Genomic DNA, 26,343 nt, shown 5'->3' on the forward strand with positions numbered 1-26,343 from the left:
GAGGACTACAAATCCCAATAAGGCAATATTGAATACCACCAGCTATAGAGGACTACACATCCCAGCAATACATAGTATTATTCTGCAGTGCTTTACAATCAGCCTGATGTCTCTAGGGTTTTAGGAGAGCTGTGCGGGTGCCAAGGGGGGTCAGTGCGGGCTCCAGTGGGGGCGTCGTCAGTGCGGGCCACAGGGTGGTCAGAGAGACTGGCGACTGCAGCCACGGCTCATTGCTCAACCACATCAGAGGGCCCTATGATATGCCTCAATAGTGGAACGCAGATGCATGGTTTGCTTGCCTGACCGTGATCTGGGTCAGCTCGGCCGCAACCTGGTCAGCTCAGCCTATTTGCAGGGGCCTGGAGCAGGAGCTCCACCCGTCCCTATGTTAATCCGGCCCTGCTTGCAGGACCGAATACTGCTGGAATTTCATCTGGATGAATTTTGATCCATGTATGGGCAGTTTTAATGTGACAATGGGGTAATATGTAGAGTCGTACCCACACCCATGGGTGTCCATGGCATTGTGGGTAAGGGAGCGAGTTCATGCCCACAAGCCTCATATTTACACTCAGGAACCAGAGCTTTGTAGCCACTTGACCACATGAAAAGGTATTTGCATTGCAATGTATCCTAAAATGTATGGGGAGGCAACATTTCAAAGCTGGTGTATTGTTTAGCCTGTTTTCTACTTTAAGGCCGGATTCATACGGCTATCTACACTGCTGCACTGCAGTCCCAGTCAGTGTGAATGGCATCCAAATGCATTGCAATGCATGCACTGTTTTTTCCAGGCAGCCCATTTAAATGGTCATAACATAACGTGTTACTACACCAATGTGATTCCAGCCAAAAACGTCCACTCATCTCTATGGTGGACCATACATGAGAGCTGAGGGACATTGTCTAAGACAGAGTTGTAAAGGAGGTGTTGTCTATTCCTCGAACAGGGACAACTGGGAGCTATGTTCCGGGTGAGTTCACCATAGGGACCATTGCCAGTTTATAAGGGATGTATATAGAGAACACAGGAAAAAGTCACCCCGGCTGGGAATAATAGTGGCGATTGTGTTGAGTGTGTCTCCTCCTCTGCTGAGTGTTCCCTTCCCAGCTCAGACTCAGCGGACAGACATAGAACAGACTCATTGTTTCCGCCCCGCTAACATCATCACACAGCACAGCCACAAAACTGCCAGCCAATCACAGCTCACTGTTGCTACAGCCGATTGGGTACCCGTAGGTTATTAGCGGAAAACGATTGGCCTACAGTAGAGATAGGCGTGGCAATTAGCCAGCAGGAACCGCTTAGCGCGATAGTTCCCATCCAGTGAGGTCATTGTATCATGTGACCTCCCAGAGCGGAAAGGGAAGGTGCGCGGGATAATTAAATTGGAAGGCGGAAGTACTTTAAACGGGTAGGTGTGTGTGTGTTGGTGTACGTGTCCCCAATCATTCGTTTTCTTCTGCGCCACAACCCCCACCCTGTGTATAATTCCACATTCTCACCCCCATCTGTAGTGTGTTCTCTCCCCCGCTCCTTATTCGCTTTTTATCAAATACGCTCAGTGGTCTGAGATGACCAATGTGTTGGCAATGAACTGATGGGTAGCACTAGGATACAGTCTGACCCTTGCCGTATTCATTCGTTTTTTTAAACTTATATTTTCTGTCACGTTTTTATTTCTGATTGTGATCCCATTGAGGAAGGTTTTCTCCTCACTTCCTGTCCCTCCAACACCTGTACACATGGGGCTGCGGTTGTCACCTGGATTGGTCGGCTCAGGTAGTACTAAAAACATTGGCAGGAGTTTAAAGGGCATGTTCACCTTTGCCTGGTGCAGTGTTATATATGACATTGTTGGCATATATATGGCATAACACATATATGGCATTCTTTACAATAATGTCAGTTCACAACACTTTGTTGTGCTGCTGGAAAAAAACAAACTACATGATGTACCTTTTTTCTCAGCATGATGTAAACCAGCACACCGCTGCACATCAGCGCACACTGCAGTGAATAGAACTCTATGAAATGTCACTTTGTAACATTTTAATAAAGTTTGGGGGGGGGACTAAAAAGGTTACAGTACGATGCACTGCGTCCAACACAGAGCGTACCAGCTGCTACTTCTCGCCCTTAAGTGTATTAAAAATGTAATATTATTATACAGGATTTATATAGCGCCAACAGTTTGCGCGGCGCTTTACATTATAAGGAAGACCTTACAATCACAATGCAATTCAGACAAGATGGTAAGGATGGTAATATATTGCAGCTTACCAGTCCTTGGATGTGGCAGCTGCATTTGGGTTTGCAGACTCTGACCATGTTTTATGTAACATCCTAAATATGGGTATAACATAACACATGGCCACAAAGGTGGAGCTTTCTTTTAATGCAACACGTGAAAAAAAAACCTCTCACAAAGTGACAAGGACACTGCATTTCTGACAGGATCATCAGGTATATTCTGTACTTGCTGAAAATGTTTTTAGTATGAAAAAGAAGACTAATGCTTCCACCACATCTAAGGGCAGGTAAGCTGCAATATATTACATTTTTATTCTTGGCTTTAGAAATGCTTTAACCCTTCCTCCTCCTACACAAAATGTGAGGTAGTTGTCTGGCTGGTATTCTGACCTACTGACTTTACTACTTTCTCAGTCACTGCTTGTGGAATATGTATGTAGATCAGTTGAGTCAGAATTCCTTATCAAGGAGAGAACAATAATGATAGTCTGTGTGTTTCTCTCATGACGCATGCTGTTATCCACCATTATTCCAGAGCCCAGCTCTGAAAACATAACTTGATGCATTTTTCACCCAGCTCTTGGGGCCTGTTCACACTGCTGCGGTGTGTTCTTCTCAGGGTACCTTGTGATTAACGCACACTCTAGTGCAATGCATCTACCGTGCATTAGTGTGGCAGATGCGTTGCGTTGTAGAGCCAAAGGAAATCTCACCGCTCCAATTCCTTAGCCGCCATCAGGACTCCCCAGGTGCTGGTCTAATAGGTGCGTCTCCACCTTGGAATGTAGTAGTATACGAACAGACTGCACTATCCAAAGAATTCCAATACTGCAGACTTTATTAAAATTCATGGCAAATCCAGTATAACAGTGAAAAAAGTGTATAAAGCAACAAATGCCAGCACTGCACACCCCCAACCAGTTACAACCTCTCACATGTTTCACCCGCAGGCTTATTCATAGATGTAACAAATACACATCAGTATTTCACTTTAATGTGTTAAAAAACTCCACCCTACACAGATGCAGGAAGCAATGTTCACTGATGGATAGGTTTACTCTAAACTGGCTGGTGTATAAGGGTTAGTAGAGCACAAAGAAACTACCAATCCCATCATACATATTATAATCTCCATACTAATAATACCAACTAGAGTCAGATGTTTTAACTCAATCTCACCAAACCGCAATCTCCCTATCAACCGTGCAGGGTATGCATTCATTTGAATGGCACCCCGCGCACCTCCCGGCCACAATGCGCTCCATGCAGTAGTGCATGCAAATGGGATGCACTACTTTTTTTCCACTGCAAATGCATGCACCTGCCGTAATGCATGGTAGGTGCATTGCGTGATAGTAGTGTGCGTTAATCACACGGTACCATGCATCGGTGTGAACGGGCCCTAACTGATAACCTTTTCAGACAATAATTGTTGGCTAGAGGTAACATTACCTAAAACCTAATTATCACTTCATCCAGATTAGACTGGACAGCACCTAAGGCATGGCCAGCTGGGGTGAAACTACAAAACCCATCATGCATCTGCCTCTTGAAGTCATACCTATGGCTGTCAGAGTCTTTCAATGCCTAATGGGATGTGTTAGTTTTACCTCAGCTGGATGGCTGAAGTTTGGCTACCCCCCTGTTCTAGGTTCTTTGGCAGGGCTGGGCAAATCCCAGGAGCCAGGTAACCAAGTTTCTTCAAATATTAGAGCTGGTGCCTTACCTTTTAAGTAGGAATGCACCGATACTGGTATTTCGGTATCGAGTACCGATATATATTTTTTTGGTACTCACCGATACCAAGTACCGGAAGTCCCATTCAAGAAACCAGGCGGCATGTAATGATGCAGCACCCGACCTCCTGATTGACCGGGAAGCCGGCTCCATGCTCCGACGTCATGGGGTGAGGAGGGAGCATGAAGCCGGCTTCCTGACCAATCAGAAAGTCTGGCTTCCTGATTGGCCAGCTTCTGACCAATCAGGAAGCCGGGCAGCACGTCATTACACGCTGCCGGGCTTCCTGATTGGCCGGGAAGCCGGCTCCATGCTCTCCCGGCTTCCTGATTGGCCGGGAAGCCGACTCCATGCGCTCTCGTCACAAGACTGGATTCCCCCATCCCCGCTCCGATCCTCAAGCGCTGACTGGCGGAACGGTAGGGGGCGGGTACAGCTGGCTCTGCCTCTAGATAGGCAGAGCCAGCTGTCAGTCACGCAGCTGGGCGGATTCCGGCACAATTGTCGGGATCCGCTTCAGCTGCGGCGTCTCAGTATACCGCGAGCTACAGCTCACGGTATACTGAGCCTAGGGTGACGGGAGGACGCTAGTTTGCGTCCTCCCGTTACCCTAAGGAGAACTATGGGGAAAAGCCCTAACCCCATAGTTCTCCTCTAACAAGCGTTATGTCTTATGTAAATCTAATAACCTATAAAGCTATGTAATGTGTATGATGGCTCCAGCTCAAGCTTTAACAAGCATTATGTTTAATGTGTATGTGTATAGATTGTGGAGCAATGTATGTAAAAGTGCTTTTATTTCCTGAGGTCTGTTCTTTTGTTCACGGGTGCACATTCCTGGCACATAGGGTCAGCTGTCAGGCTTCGGTCTACATTGGTTTAATATACCCTTGTCAAAAAACAGGATAGTACTGGTATCAGATATAAAACTATGACTTTGTGTACTGCAGGTGATGGCTCTTCCGGACCCTGAGAGGAGGGCATCTGGCTGGAAATACTCTAAAACTGCCCTTCCTGAAGAGGATGTCATAAGCCTTCTAAAGGACTTTGCAGAGTTGAAACGAAAAGAGCGTAAAAATGATCCTGAAGTGAAACGCGTAAAGAACAAATATAAATTGAAGGCTTCAGCTTATCCATCTCCTGGAAATATTTTGCACACTGGACGCCAACTTCCTCGCTCTCCTGGTCCTGGGGTTCTACCTTTGCTCCCCTCACAGAAATTTGAGCCGCAAGAACCTGGAGATGAGTGTTTTGAGCAATTGAGATCTTTTTCACTTACAGACCTGGACAACATAGTACCCTCTGGCAAGCAGCTGCAGCGTACCCCTTTATTTACGAAGCCTGAGCATTGTCATGTACTGAGGGAGATTCACCCCAATACCAAGAATGTCAGCAGTACACAGAAACTGTCCCGGACTGCCAACAACTCAGTAATATGTAATACAACTTCAATTCTAAGTCACGTACAGCCTGTAAACATATCTGACACTCTGAAGGACATAGACAATGAGGGTCCAGTGGCTGAGATCAGTGCACACACCGTGAGTCTTTTCATTGCTTTACTTCTTGTACAACGGTTGCTATAGGTAACAATATTTTTGTCAGTTTTGAGGCACAGGTCGGCTAAGTAGATTGGGAAGTGACCGAACACATACCGACGTTCGCTCACTTCTCAATCTTGTCACGGCAGAGAGCCGTGACAGGGGTGGGACTAGATTTCCCCCTCCCCGCTCCGATCCTCAAGCGCTGACTGGCAGAACGGACGGGGGAGGGGGGCAGGTACAGCTGGCTCTGCCTCTATATAGGCAGAGCCAGCTGTCACTCACGCAGCTCGGCGGATCCAGACATTGTACGGTCACTCACGCAGCTGGGCGGATCCTCAAATTGTACTGTTCGGTCTATTGGCTTCTGTACCAAACTGAGCCAATAGTAGGTTTTATGTGGCTGTACAGGTGATGCTAGCACCAAAAGAGCTTTCAGCCTGATGAGTGTATATATCAGTGCTCTATAAATATGGGAAATGTGCCATAATCGTTAAATATACTCCGTAGCATCTTTAGCCACATTATTCCTGTTTATCACCCGCACCAGGCTTTAAAAAGGGCTTCCAAGCAAGTCAGAAATGTACTTTGACTCTTGTGATGCAGCTGTTCAGTATTTATGTGGAAACCTGATAGGACAGAAATATGGCAGCTGCCACTGTTGGCTTTTCTTTAAGGGCTCATGTCGACAGACGTTCTTGTCAAATGCTGCGTTTACTATGCAAATGCAGCATTTGATTTGCTTTGTCTGGTGTTCAAATGCACCTCAACATGCTGCATCCAGAGAAACACAATGCAAAGCAGAGCAAATCAAACGCAGCCCCTGAACTGCCATTTGTACTGCTCAATTAAAGTCAGGGGTGTGGAAATGTTAAAAAAAACGACTTGTCCAAGGGCTAAAGCGGGGGCCAAATCTACTTGTCCTGCATGGCAATCTACTTGTCCCAACACAAAAAAATTGTTTTAATCAAAACTAAGGATGCACCAATACCGTTTTTTCGGTATCGAGTACCGATTTTTTGCTTTCGGATGTCGCCGACACTGAATACTAATACCGGTGCTTCCGCTGGCATGGAGCAGGCTTCCCTGGTAATCGGGAAGCCGGGCAGGGGGTAATGACATCCCGCCCAGGTTCCTGATTGCCACGGAAGCCGGCTCCATGTTGTTTGGCCTGCTTTATTGTGATTGGTCAGGAAACCTGCTTCCCGGTCAATCAGGAAGCCGGGTGGCGAGTAATGACGTGATTGACCGGGAAACTGGCTTGATGCTGATTGGCCAGTCAGCCGGCTTTCCAGCCAGTCAGCAAGGAGCCGGGTTCCCAGCCAATCAGAAAACCAGGAGGCGGGTCATTACTTGCGGCACGGCTTCCTGATTGCACGGGAAGCTGGCTCCATGTTCCCCTACGGCACTGCCAGTCAGAGGAAATTTTCATCTGGCCGTAAGTTCCAATATCAGGGAAGGTATCTAAGCATTTGGGTGAGTACAAGTACCTGCCCAAATACTCTGTATCGCAATGATACTAGTATCGGTGCACTCACTGGTCAGCGCAGTCATCTGACCACGTTGACCAATGAGTGCTTGCAATTTGCGAGCGAAATTCAAAATGCATAGGGGAGGACTGCGCTGGACAGCAGTACGGGGGACAGATAGTACACCCATACTGGCGGAGGGGAGGGATTGTTCGCCGAAAGGTAAGTATAGCCAGGGGGTGGCGGTTTGGGAGAGACGGGGCCAGATTTAATCGGGTAATTTTTATTTTTCCATATTACCTGGGAAAATGAACTTACCCTTTAATGCACATTGTGTGTGTGTGTGTAAGAGAATTCTGGCTACTGCAATATCAAAGCACATGCAGAATGTCCTACGCATGCGTTTATTTGCATGCAAATGGCGGGGGCAGCAGGGTTTCATTTTTATTTAACTTTTTTCATTTTTTTAAAAATCTTTATATATTTTATTTTTTAAAGTTTTTACATTTTTATTTATTTACTTTTTCCACTTAATGTTCTTCCTATTACATAGGAGATTAAAATCCCTTATTTGATATTTTTGGAGGTGACAGGTTCTCTTTATGGAACCTGCCCTCCAACACAGAACAGCTGTTCTGTGTACTTCCTGAGAGCCGAGACAGGTGGCGCTGTGATTACAGCGCCACGGTCTCCGAGAACACAGAGAGCCCGTAGAGCAGACGTTCCTCGTCTGCTCTATGGCTGGGCCGTCATTTACGGGGTCCCCCAGGAAAGCGGGGGGGGAGTGCGGGCTGAAACGATCGCCGCTGCTCAAATTGATACAAGTGGTCTGATCAGACCACTTGTAGTAAACGAGTGGCGGCGGCTCCACAATGTACATTCAGCTCTCCAAATTCAGCTTGTCCGGAGCCGGGCTAAATGTACATAAAAACTACTCGCCCGGCGCCCGAAACTGCCTGTCCCGGGCGTCGGGCGATAGGAATTCCACACCCCTGAAAGTCAATGGCAATTTGCTGACCTGCGTTTGACTTGTGTTTCAAATGCAGGAGAACAACGCCGTCGACATGAGCCCTATTGAGCAGGTTCAGGGGCTGAAAATAGTTAGAATCAGGTGCGTCTTAAAACACTTGCAACGCTTTTTCAGTGGAAGAGTGCATAGAACTATGATGAAGTGCAGTCGGCAGTAATACATGAATGCCATCAAAACAGATCTGACAGCATTGACTGGAATCTGTTTGCCATTTGTTACTTCATATTGCTTATTGTTGCTACTCTTTGAATAAGGCTGTTTACTATAATATCTGCAAAATAGTTTACATTTAGCTGACTGTAATATGCACATGTAAGTTTCATACATTGAGGGGAATTTATGAAAATCTGGAGCAGCTGTGCATGGCAACCAATCGGCATCCACCTTTCATTTTCAAGCCATAACTGAACAAACTGAAGCGATAAGCTGATTGGTTGCCATAGGCAACTGCTCCAGATTCTTCTGCTCCAGTATTGATCAATTCCCCCCATTGTACTTTGAATAGTCATAAAACAATAAGCTGACGTGCCTCAAAAACCAACTGAGCTATTACCATTAGGCCCCATTCACACTGAGCGACATGAAAATTGCGCGATATTGAGCGACTTGACGCCTATTGGGCTGTATGCAATCAGGAGCAATATCGCTCGAAAAAAGGGTCATGTAGGAGCTACAAGCGATATTGAGCGACGAGATGTGAACAGCTCCATTGAAATGGATTGGAGAAGATACATAGAGCGATATTGCGTGGAAATATGAGCGATATCGCTGCAAAAATCGCTCTATAAATCGCTCAGTGTGAATAGGGCCTTAAAGGGTCTTTTCTTTTGTTGATGGGTACGTATGTTCCATGGCACCTATGTGTCCCCTGGCAGATCATGAACTGTCTACATTGGTTAATACTCGGTGCATCCGTGATTTCTCTCCTCCACGCTGGACGCTGCTCTGTGTCCCAGCGGGAAGGAGAAAAACTGTAGCTGGCGGCCGAGCGATGCGGGAGGAGAGCGCTGTGAGCAGCCGGTGTCTCTCCTCCCACACCGCTCAGCCTCCTGTGACAGCTGTCAGGATGGAGAGCGGTACAAACACTCAGTGATCAGTGTTCGCTGAGTGTTTCTAAATAATTGAGGACAGAGTATGGTTACTGTATCCTCAATTATGAATGGGAAGGGATCTACATCACCTCCTGTTCATTCATGATTGTGGTTATAGTAAACACACTGGAGGGGAATTTATCAAAACTGGAGCAGAGAGAATCTGGAGCAGTTGCCCATGGCAACCAATCAGCATCTCTACAGTTTGCTCAGGTAAGATTTGAAAATGAGAGAGAGATGCTGATTGGCTGCAGTGCAAATCTGCTCCAGTTTTGATAAATCCCCTCCACTATGTCTTCATGTTATGAATGAACAGGAACACTCAGTATAGAGATTTCTGTTCATTTATAACAGGCTGCAGAAAAAGAGATAGAGGTTCTCAATCTCTTTTTCTATTTTAAAAGGGAAATATCAGGAGTCTGTTTAGACCCCCCTAATATTTTCCCGAAGCCCCTAAAAGTAAAGTAAAACAATAAAAATATTTAATAAAAAATGAATACATATTTAAAAAGTTTATTTTAAAAAATATTTTAAAAAATTAAACGTTAAAATTAAAAAAAAAATTCGGTTTCAGCCTGACAATTTTTTTTTAAAGTTCAGTTTTTGAAATTTTCATTTCGGTGCACCTCCTAGTTAATACACTTAAATAAAAAAACAAAAAAAGATATTTCTTCCTAATATATAAACGTCTTTATATGTTGCAGGGGATGGCTCTTCCAGACACAGAGAGGAAGACATCGGGCTGGAAAGGCTCTAAAACTGCAGTTTGTGAAGAAGACGCCATAAACCTTCTAAAGGAATTTGCAGAGTGGAAGCGTAAAGAGAGGGAAAGTGATCCTAAAGTGAAGCATGTAAAGAACAAATATAAACTGAAGGCTTCATCTTATCCATCGCCTGGCAATATTTTACACACTGGACACCAACTTCCTCGTTCTCCCGGTCCTGGGGTTCTACCTTTGCTCCCCTCACAGAAATTTGAGGCCCAAGAACCTGGAGATGAGTCAGTTGAACCGTTGAGATCATTTCCAGTGAAAGAATTAGACGACATAGTACCCTCTGGCAAGCGTCTTCCACACAGCCCTCTGGTTACTGAGCCTGAACATTGTCATGTAATGGGGGAGATTCAACCCAATTCCAGGAATGTTAACAGTACACAGAAACTGTGCCGGACTGTGAACAACTCCGTAATATGTAATACAACTCAAAGTCACGTACAGCCTGTAAACATATCTGACACTCTGAAGGAGATAGACACTGAGGGTCCAGTGGCTGGGATCAGTGCACACAACGTGAGTCTTTTCATTGCTTTACATCTTGTACAACGGCTGCTATAGGTAACACAACTGAAATTCTAGAAAATGACGACAATTTAAACATGCCTGACCCTTTGAAAGACCTAGAAAGTAAGGATCCAATGTCTGACATCAGTGCATACAAAGTGAGTCCTCTCACTGAGTATACTCCATGCTTGAGTGCCCGCTGAACACTGTTAAGTGCATGTATGCTATGGGATACTGAGATGTCCTGGTTGTTGAATTTGATTGTATGACATAGGTATCTTCAGGACTCTCTAGTTGTCTATTAGCAATAGCAAATAGCAATAGTGGTGCTCGCAGTGGCAATCACGGATGACGCCGTGCACTACAGTCAATGAAAGATAGAAATCACCAGCACTGAGCAAATGAAATTCAAAGAATGTCCATTTATTTGGACTAACCGTCACACATATCGCATAATCCATTGAATTGGATTGTGCGATATGTGTGACATTTAGTCCAAATAAATGGACATTCTTTGAATTTCATTTGCTCAGTGCTGGTGATTTCTATCTTTCATGTTCTAGTAAACAGTCTCATCGTATTTTTTTGCTGAGCATTTCAGGTTGCTGCACAGCCCTCATCCTTTTCAACATGTTAGATAATCAAGGAAGTGTATAAACACTGAGATGTCCTTGTTGCTGAAGTGGATTGCGTGGCGTAGATACCCACAGTAGTGGCTTGGTGTGTATGGTGTGGGACCTCTAGCAAACATTCTTATAGCATCTGTTTTCTGAGCATCTCCAAACCCTTAACAGCCTTCATCTCTTTCAGCATGTTGGATCAATGAGAAGCTGTAATCATTAGGAGGGAGCACATGGAGTTATGTTGTGGAAGCTTTTGGCTCTTTTTCATTTTAGACACATTATATATGCAGAATGCACAGGTTCAGTTTGTACAGGAGATGGAATGTTTGAATATTTACTTACATTTCATTTTTTAGGAAACTACTGAAAAGGGGAACATCTCTAGCCACCAGGCTTGTAATAACAGGAGAATAAGTGAACTACCTGTTCAAGGCAAGTATCTTTTATTGAATGAAGTAGTGACTAGAATAATTGATCACGTGTTTATTCATTCATTTGAAAGTTTTTGGATTATTTTTTAACAATAGAAATGAAATGAGGTGATCTGACTTCTTTCTCATTTCTGTCCATACAAATGTAAGGCAAATGACTATATTACCCACATTATGCCCTCTCGTTTGTTTGGTGAATGCAGTTCAGCTAGCACTGCAAAGTATTGTTTAACTTGGGCCTTTCCCATTAGTAACATGAAGCCTTCTACAGAGCTCCAGTAAACGGAGGCACAAACTCTGATCCACTGTTGTGTCTATTACTGGATGAGCTGGCCAATGAAAACAGTGGCTGTTATACAGTATCACTGTAGTTTATCATCTTATTGCAGTTGAAATGTCATTCCACATCTTGGTCCAGATTAAAGCGGCACCCACTTTGTAAATTTGTCCGGTTCGTCAAGAACCGGCCCAAATTTGCTTAATGTATGGCCAACTTAAGGTACTTTCTGCCTTTCACCTTAACCATTCAAACCGCCTCAACATTGTTCTTCCTTCCCTCTGTCCGGCTCCAGTTCATCACAAGGAAATTTCCCTTAATTGTTTATTGTCTGGTTCCGGCTGTGAGAGTTTCTCAGCTACTGCTTCTTTCAAGAAGACTAACTCCTTTTTGTAATACCGGATAGACCCTGTAAGGTGCTCTGGCTTCTTGTGATTCAGATAGACCTTCTTCATTCAGGAAGACTGATTCTCTTTTTATAATTCCGGATGGACCCTGTAAGGTGTTCTGGCTTCTTGTTCTCCGTCTCTAGGTGGTCCAGATAGACCTTCCAGGAAGACTGATTCTCTTTTTATAATTCCGGATGGACCCTGTAAGGTGTTCTGGCTTCTTGTTCTCCGTCTCTAGGTGGTCCAGATAGACCTTCCAGGAAGACTGATTCTCTTTTTATAATTCCGGATGGACCCTGTAAGGTGTTCTGGCTTTTTGTTCTCCGTCTCTAGGTGGTTCAGATAGACCTTCTTTCAGGAAGACTGATTCCTTTTTTTTTTGTATTTTTGGATTAACTCCATAAGGGTGCCATGGCTTCTTGTTCCATTATCTTTAGGTGGCTCTGACAGATCATTTATGCTTATGGTCTCAAGGATTAGGTTGCACCCTTTGTTGTTATGTCACACTAATAGACCCGTGAGTGCTTTTAGACTTTTCGGCATCAGGCAACACTTTGCAAGTCTGCCACCTGCTCTTATGTTTCCTTTAAATTCTACAAGGTGGACACTGGCCCAATCTTAAAGTGACATTAAAGCCTAAATTCACCCCCAGTGCTGGTGTAAGGACTTGCCTTAGATGATGCCTCTTGATCCGATCATCTTCTTCTTTCCAGTAGTTTTCAGGAGTCCCGCCAGCGCTGTCTCCTGTCTCATCCTGTCCCATGGAGTCTTTGCAGGTGCACGCTGCCTCCATTGACTTACCTTGTATCTCTCCTCTTCTCCCGTCCAAACATCTGCTACTGCGCATGTGCTCGCTCCATGAACCTTTGAGGCCGCCCGAGAAGCTTCAGATCTGTGGACGGGAACACGTGGCGAAGACACAGGCAAGTTTTAACCCTTTTTCGTAACTTTTTTTTTTTTTTTTAATGTTTTTTGCATATATCTACTGCTTGCTAGCAGTAGATATATGCAAAAATCCCAGAGGGTTGAATTATCCTTTAAGGCGTGTTTGGGTCCTTCAGGCGACTGTTTGAGCTGCAGTCAGTCCCCAGTATTTCTGTTTGTTTTTTTTCTTTGGCCTGTTAGCAATTGTTTGCTTACCTCTCTTTTGGACTGCTTTTAAACCCTAAGGTTTACGACTTCCTGTGTCCTTCAAAGAAAGAGAAAGAAAATGCGACTTTCGAACTTCATGTAAAATCCTTTTCTTGAAGTTCATCGAGGAACATGGATCCCACCTCTATGTGTTTATGATCATGCTCTCGGGAATGCTTTGCTATAAAACTGAGGCATGCCAGTTGTGGGAGGGATTATCTTCTGCTGGCGTACACTTTTTTTGTTTGCCAGTGTGCAGACCTCCCAAAAGGAGGTGGCAGTATAACCCAAAAGTTTTACTCTTTCACTGCCATAGATGTAAATCATGCGGTGGAACAGGACCACATCCAGCTGGTCAGTATGCCTTGCATCGGCAGCATTCTCCTTCCGGCTATAAGCTCAGGGTCGCTTTAACGACCATACACTTATGACAGTAGGGTCACCAGCACTGTTCTGAGTAAATGATTAGCTGTCATCATCTGCTGACAAACCGATGATCACAGCCATTCATTCAAAGCCTGGAGACTCCCCTGCCACTATCGCAGATCTGATCTGTCCATGCCTTTCAATTCAGTTATAACTGGGGAGATAGTAAATGTGTGTAAATGATACAAAAAGGTGAAAAAATGGTCAGGCCACCTGTGGTTAAAACTGGAATGCAGAGCCTGGCAGAAAAAGGGTTAAGACTTCCTGTGTCCCTCACTCCAAAAAGCATATTTTCCCTACAATGTAAGACTTGGTTAATGCGCACTACAAAATGCAAGACAGAAATAGTGTGGTTACCTATTGCAGCCAATCACATTTCAGTTTACTAGCACCATTACTGGGAAATGAACAAATTGGTTGCTCAGAGTTATAGCACTTTGCCTTCTGTTGTAAGCCTAATGTTTTATGCTCCTGTTTTGGCAATACTATATTCCATACTAAACAGGGTATGTGTGTATGAGAGGAAATAAGTGTTTATTTATATTTTGGCACAGGGTTGAATCAAATGCGTATTTCAGGAGTATTAAAAAAGATGCCTGGCTATGAATGTCGCAGTGAAGACCTGGAGTTCCTGACGTGCATGAAAATGCAAGAGAAGGCTAAAGTACTGAAGGTAACCAGACCACCTCAATCACACATTTAAAGGCTTGTCTTCAGATAGATAGATTATATATACATACATACACACACAGCACATTGCTGCTCTTTACTGCTCTTTTTTACTGCTCCTTTGCATCAGCTAAGACTTAATTGTTTGAGATGTTGTTTGCATTGCACCCATGTACTGTGCAGATAGAAGCTAAAGAGAGGGAGAGAACCCATATATTGGTCATGAAAATATGGGAGAGAAAGCTGAAAATATAAACATTAGATCACAATTCATTTCTTTAAAATGAGTAATTACTGATTATAGTGTCGCTGTAATGTACAACTTCAGGAAAAGTTTTTGCTTGTCATAGAACTGGCATGGTACATCTATTTGGTTGAAGATGCTGTCAGTATTGCATTCATCTGACTTCCTGTCCCAGTAACAGGAGTCTGGGGTATGAAGTAAAAGAATACAGACAGCAGTCAAAACACGTCTTCTAATACAGTAATACCTTGGTTTAAGAGCATAATTCGTTCCGGAAGCATGCTTGTAATCCAAACCGCTTGTATATCAAAGCGAACTTCCCCATAGGAAATAATGGAAATTCAGAGGATTCGTTCCACAACCCAAAAATATTCATATAAAAATGATTACAATACTGTACTGTAATATACTGTATAAATAAAGAAAAATAAACCAATTACTGGTACCTTTGTGGCTGGTGTGAGGGGGACAAGAGAGAGGAGGATTATTGTGTAGGACGACTTTCACTATCACTAGCGGAATCACTGCTATCTCTTGACTCAATGGAATCTTTTTCATTTCGTGAAACCTTAAAAAGGAATCTATCCAATGTGACATTGCATTAAACAGACTCCTCGCTCGCACTGCTACAGCCTTATTCGGGTGGCACTTTTCTACAAAATTTTGCTCTTATTGCAAGACATTGCTTGTATATCAAGGCAAAATTTTTCAGAAATGTTTGCTTGTCTTGCAAAACGCTCTCAAACCAAGTTACTTGTAAACCAAGGTATTACTGTACACCCCCTCTATTCAAAATATAATAAAAACCATTTGTCTGGAGTTACCATTCAAAGAACTCTCATTTTGGGGAAATTACATCTGTTCCCTGTGCTCTTCTGTTGCCATCTTGCCCGTCCTGCTGGCTTGGAAACATGATAGGCAAAATCTGTTTGTTTTTTAACCTATTCATGGCGATAAATCCATTTTCCTACAAGTGTTGTAGCAGTCCAGACAAGTCTAATTCATGCCCAGGAATTGAAAATGTAGCAAAGATTGTGCAGAGTACATGAACTCTCAATGTTGCTGCAGAAATGAAACGGTGGTCACCAATATAAGTACTAGAGACTGGGGCTTTCTATGCTCTCCACTAATGACTAGGTTGAGGGAATGTTGAAGTATGATTCAATATGAATTGGCTTTTTTTTTCTAGGCAGAGTTACTTTGTCTAAGAAAGGATCTTGCAGCAGCAAACCAGGACAAAGAACTGCTCATTGCCAGGAGGGATAAGATTGAAGAGGATATTCATAGGATGGTAATTGTATAATGCATTTTTTTTAGTTACTTTAGACATCACATACTTGCAGACTTACAGTTTCATATATGTACTCTTGACCATGTCGGCATTCTTAATGTGTTTTTTTGCATTACATGATTTGCACGTTTGGTTGTTTGCATTAAGCCACATTCACACCTGCAGGGCCGGATTAACATAGGGGCGAGTGGAGCTCCCACTCCAGGCCCGCCCCTGCTAATAGGCTTGGCCAAGCCGACGCAGGGCCTATTAGCGTCTGGGCCGAGCTGACCTGGAGGGTCCTCTGATGTGCCTGAGCAGAGAGTTGCATCTGCTGCGGCTGCAGTCGCCTGTCTCTCTGCACCCCCTTGAGCCCGTAGCTGATCGTGTTGTTCTGCATTGCTTTACAATATATTGCTGGGAATTGTAGTCCTCTATAGCTAATGGTACTATTCTGCAGTGCTTTACAAAGTATTGCTGGGATTTGTAGTCCTCTACAGTTAGTGGTAATATTCTGCATTGCTGTATTATTTATTGCTGGTATTTGTAGTGCTCTATAGTTGGTAATATTCTGAATTTCTGTGTAACGTATTGCTGGGATTTGTAGTCCTCTATAGTTGGCGGTATTCTGCATTGCTGTATAATGTATTGCTAAGATTTCTAGTCTCTCTACAGCTTGGAGTCAGTGACAGATCTACCAGGGTCGCAGCTGCAACCCGGGCCCTGGCGCTCCACCACTGACTCCAAGCTGTAGAGAGACTACAAATCACAGCCCGGACAGGAGGAAGAGAGCCCCGGTGACCATCGCCATTTCCATAAAAAGGCCCACCAAAATCCTCAGCACCAGGCCTGTGATGCTCTTAATCCGGCCCTGCACACTTAAATGTAAATGTTTGCGTTTTACATGCACTTTCTTTGAATTGAATGTACCTCCATAGTTGTGTTTAATGCCTAAAAAATGTACTTCTGGTTCATTGAGGTATACAGCTTGATGATCATTAAGCAACCTACCAAATACGCGGGTTCAATATAGAAGACGGCATAAAATCTGCTAGTCATTCACAACAATGAGTCTCCAGAGATGGGGGAAAGACAAACGGCCACAGCTCTGGTCCGCTTAACTCTGCCAGGAATCCCCGGTAAGTACTAGCTGGACCTGGATAGCGGAGTCCTGTGCTAATTGGAACACAGAAGGGTTTCTCACTACCTACTGCAGGACCCTCAGAGTGTACTTGGTGAACTGGAAAAATCTGTGCTCATTGGCTAACTGGAGAGACTTCCAGGATTTCCATTATCTAGTCTGAATCCACCAAAAGCTGTGGATATAAAAACCTTGTAATATAAGCAGAAAATTGTAGCAAAAAAGCAAGAGAAATCCATTTTTCTAAGAACACTAATCCATCCCGGGCAGGTGGGAGAGCCTATAGCCGGCGTAGCAAACCTCCGGCCCTCCAGCTGTGGTGAAACTACAAATCCCATGATGCATCTCTCTTCGGGAGTCGTGTCTGTGGCTGTGAGACTCTTGCAATGCCTCATGGGATTTGTAGTTCCACCACAGCTGGGGGGGCCGGAGGTTTGCTGCCCCTGACCTTTAGCTTTCTATGTGCTTCGTATTAATTTCTTCTGTATACAGCAGTATAACCCTAGGTTGCTTAATTATCATCAAGCTGTATCCCTCCATGATCTCTGAGAAAAGGGTTTTTACAACACATTTCGACACATTACACATATCCAAAATGAGCACCAGTAAAAGTAATGATAATAATTTAAAATAAGCACTATAACTTTTAGATTGTAAGCCCTCAGGGACAGGGCCCTCCTTACCATCTTGTCTTGGATTGGATTGTGATTGTAATGTCTTCACTATATTGTAAAGCACTGCGCAAACTGTTGGCGCTATATAAATACTATGTAATAATAATAATAATAACACATAGGTGTAAACATGCCTTTTTAGCTTGTGAATCTTATGAGCCTGTTGTCAATCTGGTTTGTAGAAATTGGCCTACACAAGGACTCTGCAGCTAGGGAGAGCTTTCCTGAGCAGGACACAGGATGTCGCTGGTGTCCAGGGTCTGTCTTCCCAAGATGTTCTCAAGCAGTTAAACCATTTGACCGTTCAGAGTGTACATCAGCAGAAGAGAGCTCAACTACTGGCAGCTCAGAAAGAAGTCATTAGGAGACGAGAAGAAGCAGGCAGTGTAACAAGACATTTAGAAGACACAAAAAGGTAGACCTATTACTATATTTACCTCCAGATTATTACACAGTACATAGCAGCGCTCATAATATGCTAACTCTCAATTTCATCAATTCTTCCATTTCTATGTCTTACAGTTTTATGTATTCCTTAACCTGTGGTTCTAGTATATTGAAAGGTCTACCCAGAGCTGTATTTCATTTCTGGGTGGATACCAATGGAATGACTCAAAGAACAGCTTGCAATCTCTAGGAGGCTCAGTCAGTGAGATTCCCCCGCTCTGCCCTGCAGCTGCCTTAGTGCTTATTCTCATAAAAATATGTTGCATGTCGTCATTTTAATACAGACCAGTGGGGTCTGTTTTCTCTCCGTGTGGTGCTCTCCCATCATCCTGGAGCCAGACAAATGAGGTTCACAATCCAATCATCAAAGTTCTAACCACGAAAGCATTGCTTATCTTTATTGCTTATATATACTAGGGTAATGAGTATCAGCTTTAGCAAACAGTAACAAAGCACAGGTGTAAAAGAGAACTATGGGGTAAGTGTTTTTCCCCATAGTTCTCCTAAGGGTCACAGGACATATACTAACCTCCTTGCGTGACCCAAAGCTCAGTATAGCAAAACAAATGGCAAACGCACTCATCAATTCGTTACCAGCTTTACAGCAAGGTGTACACGGAAGGGATTCAAACAGTAAAACAGCAAAAAGTTTCCCAGCACACTCACCAGCCAGCATGCAAAAAAACCTGTCAAATCACTAAGGTTAAAAGTAGAGGTTTAGATACACGTCTTCTGCAGATAATGTGTATCTAAACCTCTACTTTTAACCTTAGTGATTTGACAGGTTTTTTTGCATGCTGGCTGGCGAGTGTGCCTGGAAACGTTTTGCTGTTTCAGAGCTCAGTATATCGCGACCTACAGCATCCCAAACGCACCTTCCACCCACAGTTTGATCGCTCGCACCGGAACGCGCTGTACCGCAATTCTGTGTGTTCCATTGCAGTGCGACTTAATGACCAAGGGCAAATGTGAGGTTACACAGGTTGAGAAGACCTCACGATTCAACTAGGCACACGCATGCCTCTTGAATTGGACAATATTTGGTCAGCCCAATTTTCAGCTTTAAAGATCGGTATTTAAGAGACCTGGACTAAAGCTGAAGGCTGCTTTGTGGCTTCAAGAAATGTATTCAGTGCTTGTCATTTGTTTTGTAAATGCTTGTTACGCATGATGCTGCCTAGACTGCCATTTACAATCAAAGATCAAATGTTTAAGACTGTAGCTGTAAAGGAGAATGTGAATATTTACTCCTCCAGCTGTCTGCACTGCTAACTGCTGGTCTAGTCAGGAGGTGAGGTGTGGCAGCTGTAATCTGTACCCAAGCCTACACTTCTGGGGGTGCCCCTTGCAGCATTCAGCGGTTCCTCCTGCTGACCCTCCATTATTATAGGACACAGTAGTGAGGTAGAGATACGGGTCCAGTGGGGAACCAGGAGACTGAAAACCCCAAAAGTGTTGGTTTCTGCTGAGATTTTGGTTGATTCCTTTTGATCAGAACTTACATTCCACTTTACAGGTTAAAAAAAAGGAATCTGGCTGTTTGTACTTTGATGCAGTTTTGCTACAGTTTTCTCTGTCAGCCCACTGCACTTCAAATCTGACCTTCTAGTGACTTCCCAAAGGAAGGCAGAGATATGTAATCGCTCCAGTGTCTTTTTGTGTTACAGCTCACTGATGTCTAAAATTGAATCCTACGAGAAATGTGTGAACACAGCAAAAGAGAGAATCCAGCAGCTGAATGTAAGAGCACTTCTTTTATTACTTCTGTAATGCCTGCAACGCACGCACGCGCGCGCACGCACACACACACACACACACGTAAATTCTCTGGAAAAATGAAACAATGCGCATTGGTTAGTTTTTCTCCAGTTATCATGAATCCTATTGGATGCAGCTTCTTGTTCCTTTGCTGTAAAGATGTACCTTGTGAGCCTGTGTAGTTAGTTAGATTAGCCTGTTTGATCCATCTGCATCACCATATGGACATGCTTTCACACTGTTAAGAAACTCTTGAATGCTGTGTACGTCTTGCAGTGTGTTACCTTGTATATCACTTGGGTACCTATTGTGATAACAATACTAAAGTGCACGTGAATGAGCTGATAGCCCTTTGTCAGTAAGTATTCTTTCATTGTTACATATACATGTTGTGGTGGGTGATCTCAGGCACTCCCTTTGACATCTTATAGGGGGGTCTGATCATGCAGCTTGGTGACATTTTATGGCCAGGTGTAGCTCCAATGTCTAAGAGGAGCACTGGTATTCATGTAAATGATTTCACAACAGTGGTTTGTCTAAAGTTTAGACCTCAAATGTCCGTTTATTTTGTACTTACAAGGCTTAGATCATTAGCATTTAATGCAATGTGCCATCAGAACAATATACATTAGTATGGATATTTCTTTCTTTTCTGCATAGGATGACGTGATTACTTTGAAAACTCAAATTGAAAAAACAGACGAAAAGAAATCTAAGCTAGAGGTAAGTATCCATCAATCATTCTATCTCGACTTCAATCTGTGATGTCTTAAGGTGCCCATACACCTTACAATTATCTGCAGATTTTCTGTGGTCAGATGGAAAAAGTGCAACAGATTGGCCCAGGTGGAGATTACTCCAGCCACACAGTTTAATGTAGATGAAGGAATCTGTTGCACCTTTTCCATCTGACCATAGAAAATCTGCAGATAAATTGTAAGGTGTATGGGCACCTCTAGAATGGATTTTACAGCGCTAGAACTCGTGTAGGTGGGCATCCTCAGTGTTCCTTTATAGCTCACAGGACTGGAACCTATAAGCAAGGTGTGGGGGGTGTGTCTATAGATCGATCTATCTATCTATCTAAGTGTGATATTCTGAAGCCACAATTATTGCTTTATTTTGTTTTGGACCATAAAGGCTATTACTACTTTTATGTTTCATTCTTTGTATGTGTCTCTTGGGGAGGGTCCATAATAGAAGTCACCAGCACTCAATGATGTGTGCAAGAAGTAACGCACTTTTTTATTAAACTGTCACATGCGTCATACAGCCAATGTTTCAGGGCCACACAGGGTCCCTTCTGGGCGACATAGTAGTCACTGTGTGGACCCGAAACTTTGGCTGTATGACGCATGTGACAGTTTAATAAAAAAGTGCGTTACTTCTTGCACACATCATTGAGTGCTGGTGACTTCTATTATGGACTGTATCTGACACCGGGCCATCCGTGTTGTCACTTCAAGCATCGACCTTCTATTAGGGTCTGTATGGAGTGCAGGTGATTTCGTATTATCTTTGGGGGAGAGTTCCCCTCGCTTCCCCAGCTTTCTAATTTTTATGGGATTTGTAATTTTCATGTCACCCAGGAAAGTGTAGAGAAGAAGCGAGAACATATTAACCAATGCTTGGAACAACAGTCGGTACCTCCACCACAACGAGATATCTCTGAAGAGGAGCGTGAAAGAATGAACCGGAGAATGCAGCGTATTCTCCATAGAAAAAACCTTTATATAGAACGAGAGAGAATCCTCCAGAAGTTGAAACGAGACCTGAAATGAATGTCTCCCCATTGTAACATTTTCTGTCGTTTGCCTTTTATGGACCCTAAAACTAAACTGTACTGCAACACATCAACATGCCACAACTACAACACAAGTGTGACAATTGCAGAAGATTTTTTTTTTGTGTGTGTAAAAAAGATTGTTTAATGTAAAGGAAACTTCTATCTACAATGTAAATATTTTTTGTGCACAGCTAAGCTGAAGACTTGGAATTTCCTGCTTTTCAGTGCTAAACTGTTAAATAAATGTCACTGCACTGGAACTGCCTTGTATTTTAAATTGGTGATTTGAAATGTTTTTAGGTTCCATTTACATGTTTGCAGTGTGTTTTAATGCACAGTGTGCATTGTGTTAAGGCAGCCCAACCCACATGATTCAATCTGAAAGGCACTTCAGTGCATGTAGCATGCATTGCCATATATGCTACAGCAACACAATAATGTGAATGGGCCATTCCTTCATTTTAAAAGTGGGTGTGTCTTGTCATGTTGGCCCAAGGAAAATCTCTGTTAAGGTGCCCATACACTTTACAACCATCGGGGTTGTAAAGTACTTTAAAAAAACTTCCGATCTGCCCATCTTGGACAGGCAGATCGTACTTGCGATCATCGCAAGCCCGCCCCCGAGGGGCAGGCTTCCGATGACTACAAACGGTCAGTGTGCGCACACCGGCCCGTTCGGCAGTTGTCGAACAAGCAGGCCTCCATATGCACTGCATAGACACGAAGCACAAACTTTATATAGGATTACACATCCAGCAGTGATGGAGCATTAGTAAGGTCTTCACTAGACCTTACTAATCACCACTAGATAACCAGGGACCGATGATGTGCCTCCTCCCTGCAAAGATGCAAGCAGGTGAGGGGGCTTGGAAGGAAAGGAGGGGGAAAAAGCAACTGTCACGCATTCAAGTTAATGATCAGGTGACAGCCGCTGCATGTGCATACCGCATGTAATGCGATATGATTACATGCAGTTACAAAAACAATCACTATCCCTGCATAAACAATTGTGTATCCAGGGATAGTGATTGATTCTTAACTGCATGTAATCCTTCACATATTACATGCAGTGTGCAGGCGTTTACATGCAGCAGCTGTCACCCGATCATTAATTTGAATCGGTGACAGTTGTCGCTGGTAACATGTGCATACATTAAAACTGGTACCGTATATAGTAGCGGCGCCCATGGAACTAAAAAAAGTGTCCAGTGGCCCCCGACTAAAATGAGTTAGAGACCCCTGCTCTATAGAGTACAACAGATTTATTTCTTGAATAGATTTTCAACATCCATGGAGTTTAGGACAGGGCCACAGAAGGTGTCTTAACGTACCTTCTGCTGCACAGAGGAGGCCCTCTGTAACCCCATTGAAAACCAAGTACTATGACACCTTATGCATGATAAACAATTGAGTCATCATGTGTGGAAACGAGAGCAAACAAGAACTACCTCCAATGCTCCTCTGTCACCCACATCCTGGCACCTGAGCTCCACTCTGGACCTGATTGATAGGAGGTGCGCAGAGTTTGCCTTGGTGATCAAACGTAGTTTTAAAAAAAAAAAAATCAGTGGACTGGACAATGGGGGACAGTAGAGGAAAGGCAATGAGAAATAAAAAGGCAAAATACAACCATGTGCTTACAGTGCATGTTGCAGCTGCAAGTATCGTAAAAAGTGCAACGGCCAGAAAAACTGCGACTGTAAATCCAGGAAAACCTGAAGATAACGAAAACCTGCATTTGCACAGGCCTCAAAACCCTTCCATTTATAAGATAAGGTGACCTGCAACCCTTCATTTCATTTGGCAGCCTATAGGTCATGTAGATGTTCCGAGGAAATTAAATATTGTCATTTCAAATACCTAGCATAGTTTTCCTTTCCTGACCTTCCTTGTGTGAACATGGCACAGGTCAGCTCTGCCCTTTGGGAAAATAAGTCACCAGCACTCTGATGAATGAATAGGTATTTATTTATTTACACACTCGTTCCTAATACCACAAAGAAAACAATGTTTCGGGCCACACAGGGTCCCTTCATCAGGCGCCAATGTGACAGTGAGTGAAGAACACAGCAAAACAAACAAATGTACCTGTGCAGAAATAATCAGTGGACTGGACAATGGGGGACAGTAGAGGAAAGGCAATGAGAAATAAAAAGGCAAAATACAACCATGTGCTTACAGTGCATGTTGCAGCTGCAAGTATCGTAAAAAGTGCAACGGCCAGAAAAACTGCGACTGTAAATCCAGGAAAACCTGAAGATAACGAAAACCTGCATTTGCACAGGCCTCAAAACCCTTCCATTTATAAGATAAGGTGACCTGCAACCCTTCATTTCATTTGGCAGCCTATAGGTCATGTAGATGTTCCGAGGAAATTAAATATTGTCATTTCAAATACCTAGCATAGTTTTCCTTTCCTGACCTTCCTTGTGTGAACATGGCACAGGTCAGCTCTGCCCTTTGGGAAAATAAGTCACCAGCACTCTGATGAATGAATAGGTATTTATTTATTTACACACTCGTTCCTAATACCACAAAGAAAACAATGTTTCGGGCCACACAGGGTCCCTTCATCAGGCGCCAATGTGACAGTGAGTGAAGAACACAGCAAAACAAACAAATGTACCTGTGCAGAAATCAATAAACCCCTCCGCCCAAAAAATATAATAAATAGTCACAAAAAGCTCCTTAACAACCCCATTGACATCATTATAACATGACAATGTGGCATTTATGTAACAGAATATCACTATAATGCGGAACAATATTGATACAAAAAAATGTAAATGTTCCCACATCCCACATTGAATCTGTCTTGAGCTCAGAAACTCAAGGTTAACATGGTTACCAAAGAGCATATACATTGTTCCGAGTCATTGCCATGGGACCTAGACACTTACTGAACCACTTGCCATAAGAGGTTATGCCTCCCCCAGGGAGTGAAGATGGCAGCCTCCTTATTCATCATTGTGTTACAGCCCACGAGTGACACCCATCTCAGAAGTCGCTCACCAAGCTGCTTGTTGTCAGGGGTTGAGCCGCACACTTTGGAGGGGTGTGGAGCGAGGCCTATACCACCTGTCTTTGGGCATAAGTAGCGATGTTCAATAGGCACAATCGCCATAGCATGGAGGTGAAAACAGTTCATGTGTGCACAGGAGTGTCGAAAACCATAAGCCCATTGGATCTATACTCTTGATACTGGCGCTCCCAGGGGCCTCAATACAAATCTGTTATCCTGTTTTCTGACCGGTGACATCTGAAGTCTGGCTGAGAGCTTGCACATACATCCCAGTTTTCAGATTGAGATGTCACAATGACAGTTTGTCTAATGAAGGGACCCCGTGTGGCCCTGAAACATTTATTGATGCTCGTTCATAACAAAGACTTGTTAATGAACAGCTCAGACTTATCTCCTGTGTAGCGCCATCTGCTTGTCAACACAGCACCCATCACAGATTTGGGATTCATCGGTCAGGTGTGCAATGGGAGACTTAAAAAAAAACTCCGCTCTGTCCTGTAGTCACATTTTGATGCATTTCCATGGAAAATACATTGGCGGTGAAAATACGCGAGTGTGAATAGGCCCCAATGGATTTACAAGCACAAAGCACACTAGACCTTGAACAGAAGTTTCATAAAATGGCCTTAATAAGCTTGTGTGTTCATCAGTTTTATTTCTGAGCTTTGCATTTTTTACTTACAAAAACCACCATTAATATAGCAACAAGAGCAGAAACTACAATAGTGATCCTGACCCATTCACGATCCCGTGTTCCAGAGTGGACAGGGGAACCTATAGAAAGTGAAAGAATTTGTTAATAGATTTGGTCTCAGTCGATGTAGCAGAAACCATTTAAATTCTGTAATACTAAAAACATAGTAATCGTTATGAAACACATACATGAACAGCATTGTTACCATGAGGAAAGACAGGAGTATTGCCTCAGCAACCAACCCCGGCCCCCCCATGGTGCAGCACAAACACCATGTACCAACGTCCACTTGCTGTTATTGCATAGTGCCCTGCCATTCAATGTTCTACCGCACATTAGCGCAACACAAGCATCTGAAAACCCTAAAACTAATAATCTAGTATAAGGAAAGTTATAACGCTTTTTGAACGTCACCTGTTCCAGAGATTTGCGTAGATTCTCTTGTAGCTGGAAAATAAACTGGCACATGGGAGGACACCAGGATTGACATATTGGAAACACCATTTTGGAGTATTCCATTCCCTGGAACAAGACCAGATATATTTGAAGGACATTAGCAGGCCAAGCACATATGTAGGGTAGGGGATACAGCATTGTAGAATATTCTTTAAATAAATACCTGCCACGATAAACATTATCAAAGACCATCACTCCTACCTACTCCACAGACAGCCAAAGAAATTGTCTTTTAGGTCACTCTTCAGCGATCTCGGAGTACAGAAAAATAAAAGACACTTGGGAACAAAGTTACGTTAATACTAGGACAAATAGTGAAGAGTAGAGAATTCACACTGAATGGGGTCGGAGAGTTTGTGTCTTCCAAGGTGAAAAATGCAGGGAGACCTGTACTGACGGACCAAACCCCACCATGCATGTTCTTGAGGATTACTTTTCTCCTAAGAAAGGGTTTTGTTTAAACAAAACCCATTTAAACTGCTAAATACCCAGATAAAGTACAT

General features: G+C 43.4%; 1 protein-coding gene across 1 annotated transcript; it reads left to right on the forward strand.

Annotated features, from left to right (window-relative positions):
* The first annotated feature begins 1,390 nt into the window (after nucleotides 1-1,390).
* Nucleotides 1,391-21,663, forward strand: LOC108796803. Its single transcript, XM_018568333.1, has 9 exons — nucleotides 1,391-1,415; nucleotides 4,942-5,532; nucleotides 11,382-11,457; nucleotides 14,234-14,352; nucleotides 15,782-15,883; nucleotides 17,860-18,092; nucleotides 19,792-19,864; nucleotides 20,543-20,605; nucleotides 21,472-21,663. Exons 2-9 carry the CDS (start codon nucleotides 4,945-4,947, stop codon nucleotides 21,661-21,663), a joined length of 1,446 nt encoding a protein of 481 aa, XP_018423835.1. The 5' UTR covers nucleotides 1,391-1,415; nucleotides 4,942-4,944.
* The last annotated feature ends 4,680 nt before the right edge of the window (nucleotides 21,664-26,343 follow it).

This window comes from Nanorana parkeri, unplaced genomic scaffold, assembly GCF_000935625.1.
Source record: "Nanorana parkeri isolate BGI_ZX_2015 unplaced genomic scaffold, ASM93562v1 scaffold1172, whole genome shotgun sequence".
Lineage (NCBI taxonomy): Eukaryota > Metazoa > Chordata > Amphibia > Anura > Dicroglossidae > Nanorana > Nanorana parkeri.

Bases quoted from the DNA above. Each gene is read 5' to 3' on its own strand.
- LOC108796803 (XM_018568333.1), top strand. From the start codon at position 4,945: ATGGCTCTTCCGGACCCTGAGAGGAGGGCATCTGGCTGGAAATACTCT. The intron at 5,533-11,381 runs GTGAGTCTTTTC...TTCATTTTTTAG, and splicing joins CTGAGATCAGTGCACACACC to GAAACTACTGAAAAGGGGAA. The intron at 14,353-15,781 runs GTAACCAGACCA...TTTTTTTTCTAG, and splicing joins AGAAGGCTAAAGTACTGAAG to GCAGAGTTACTTTGTCTAAG.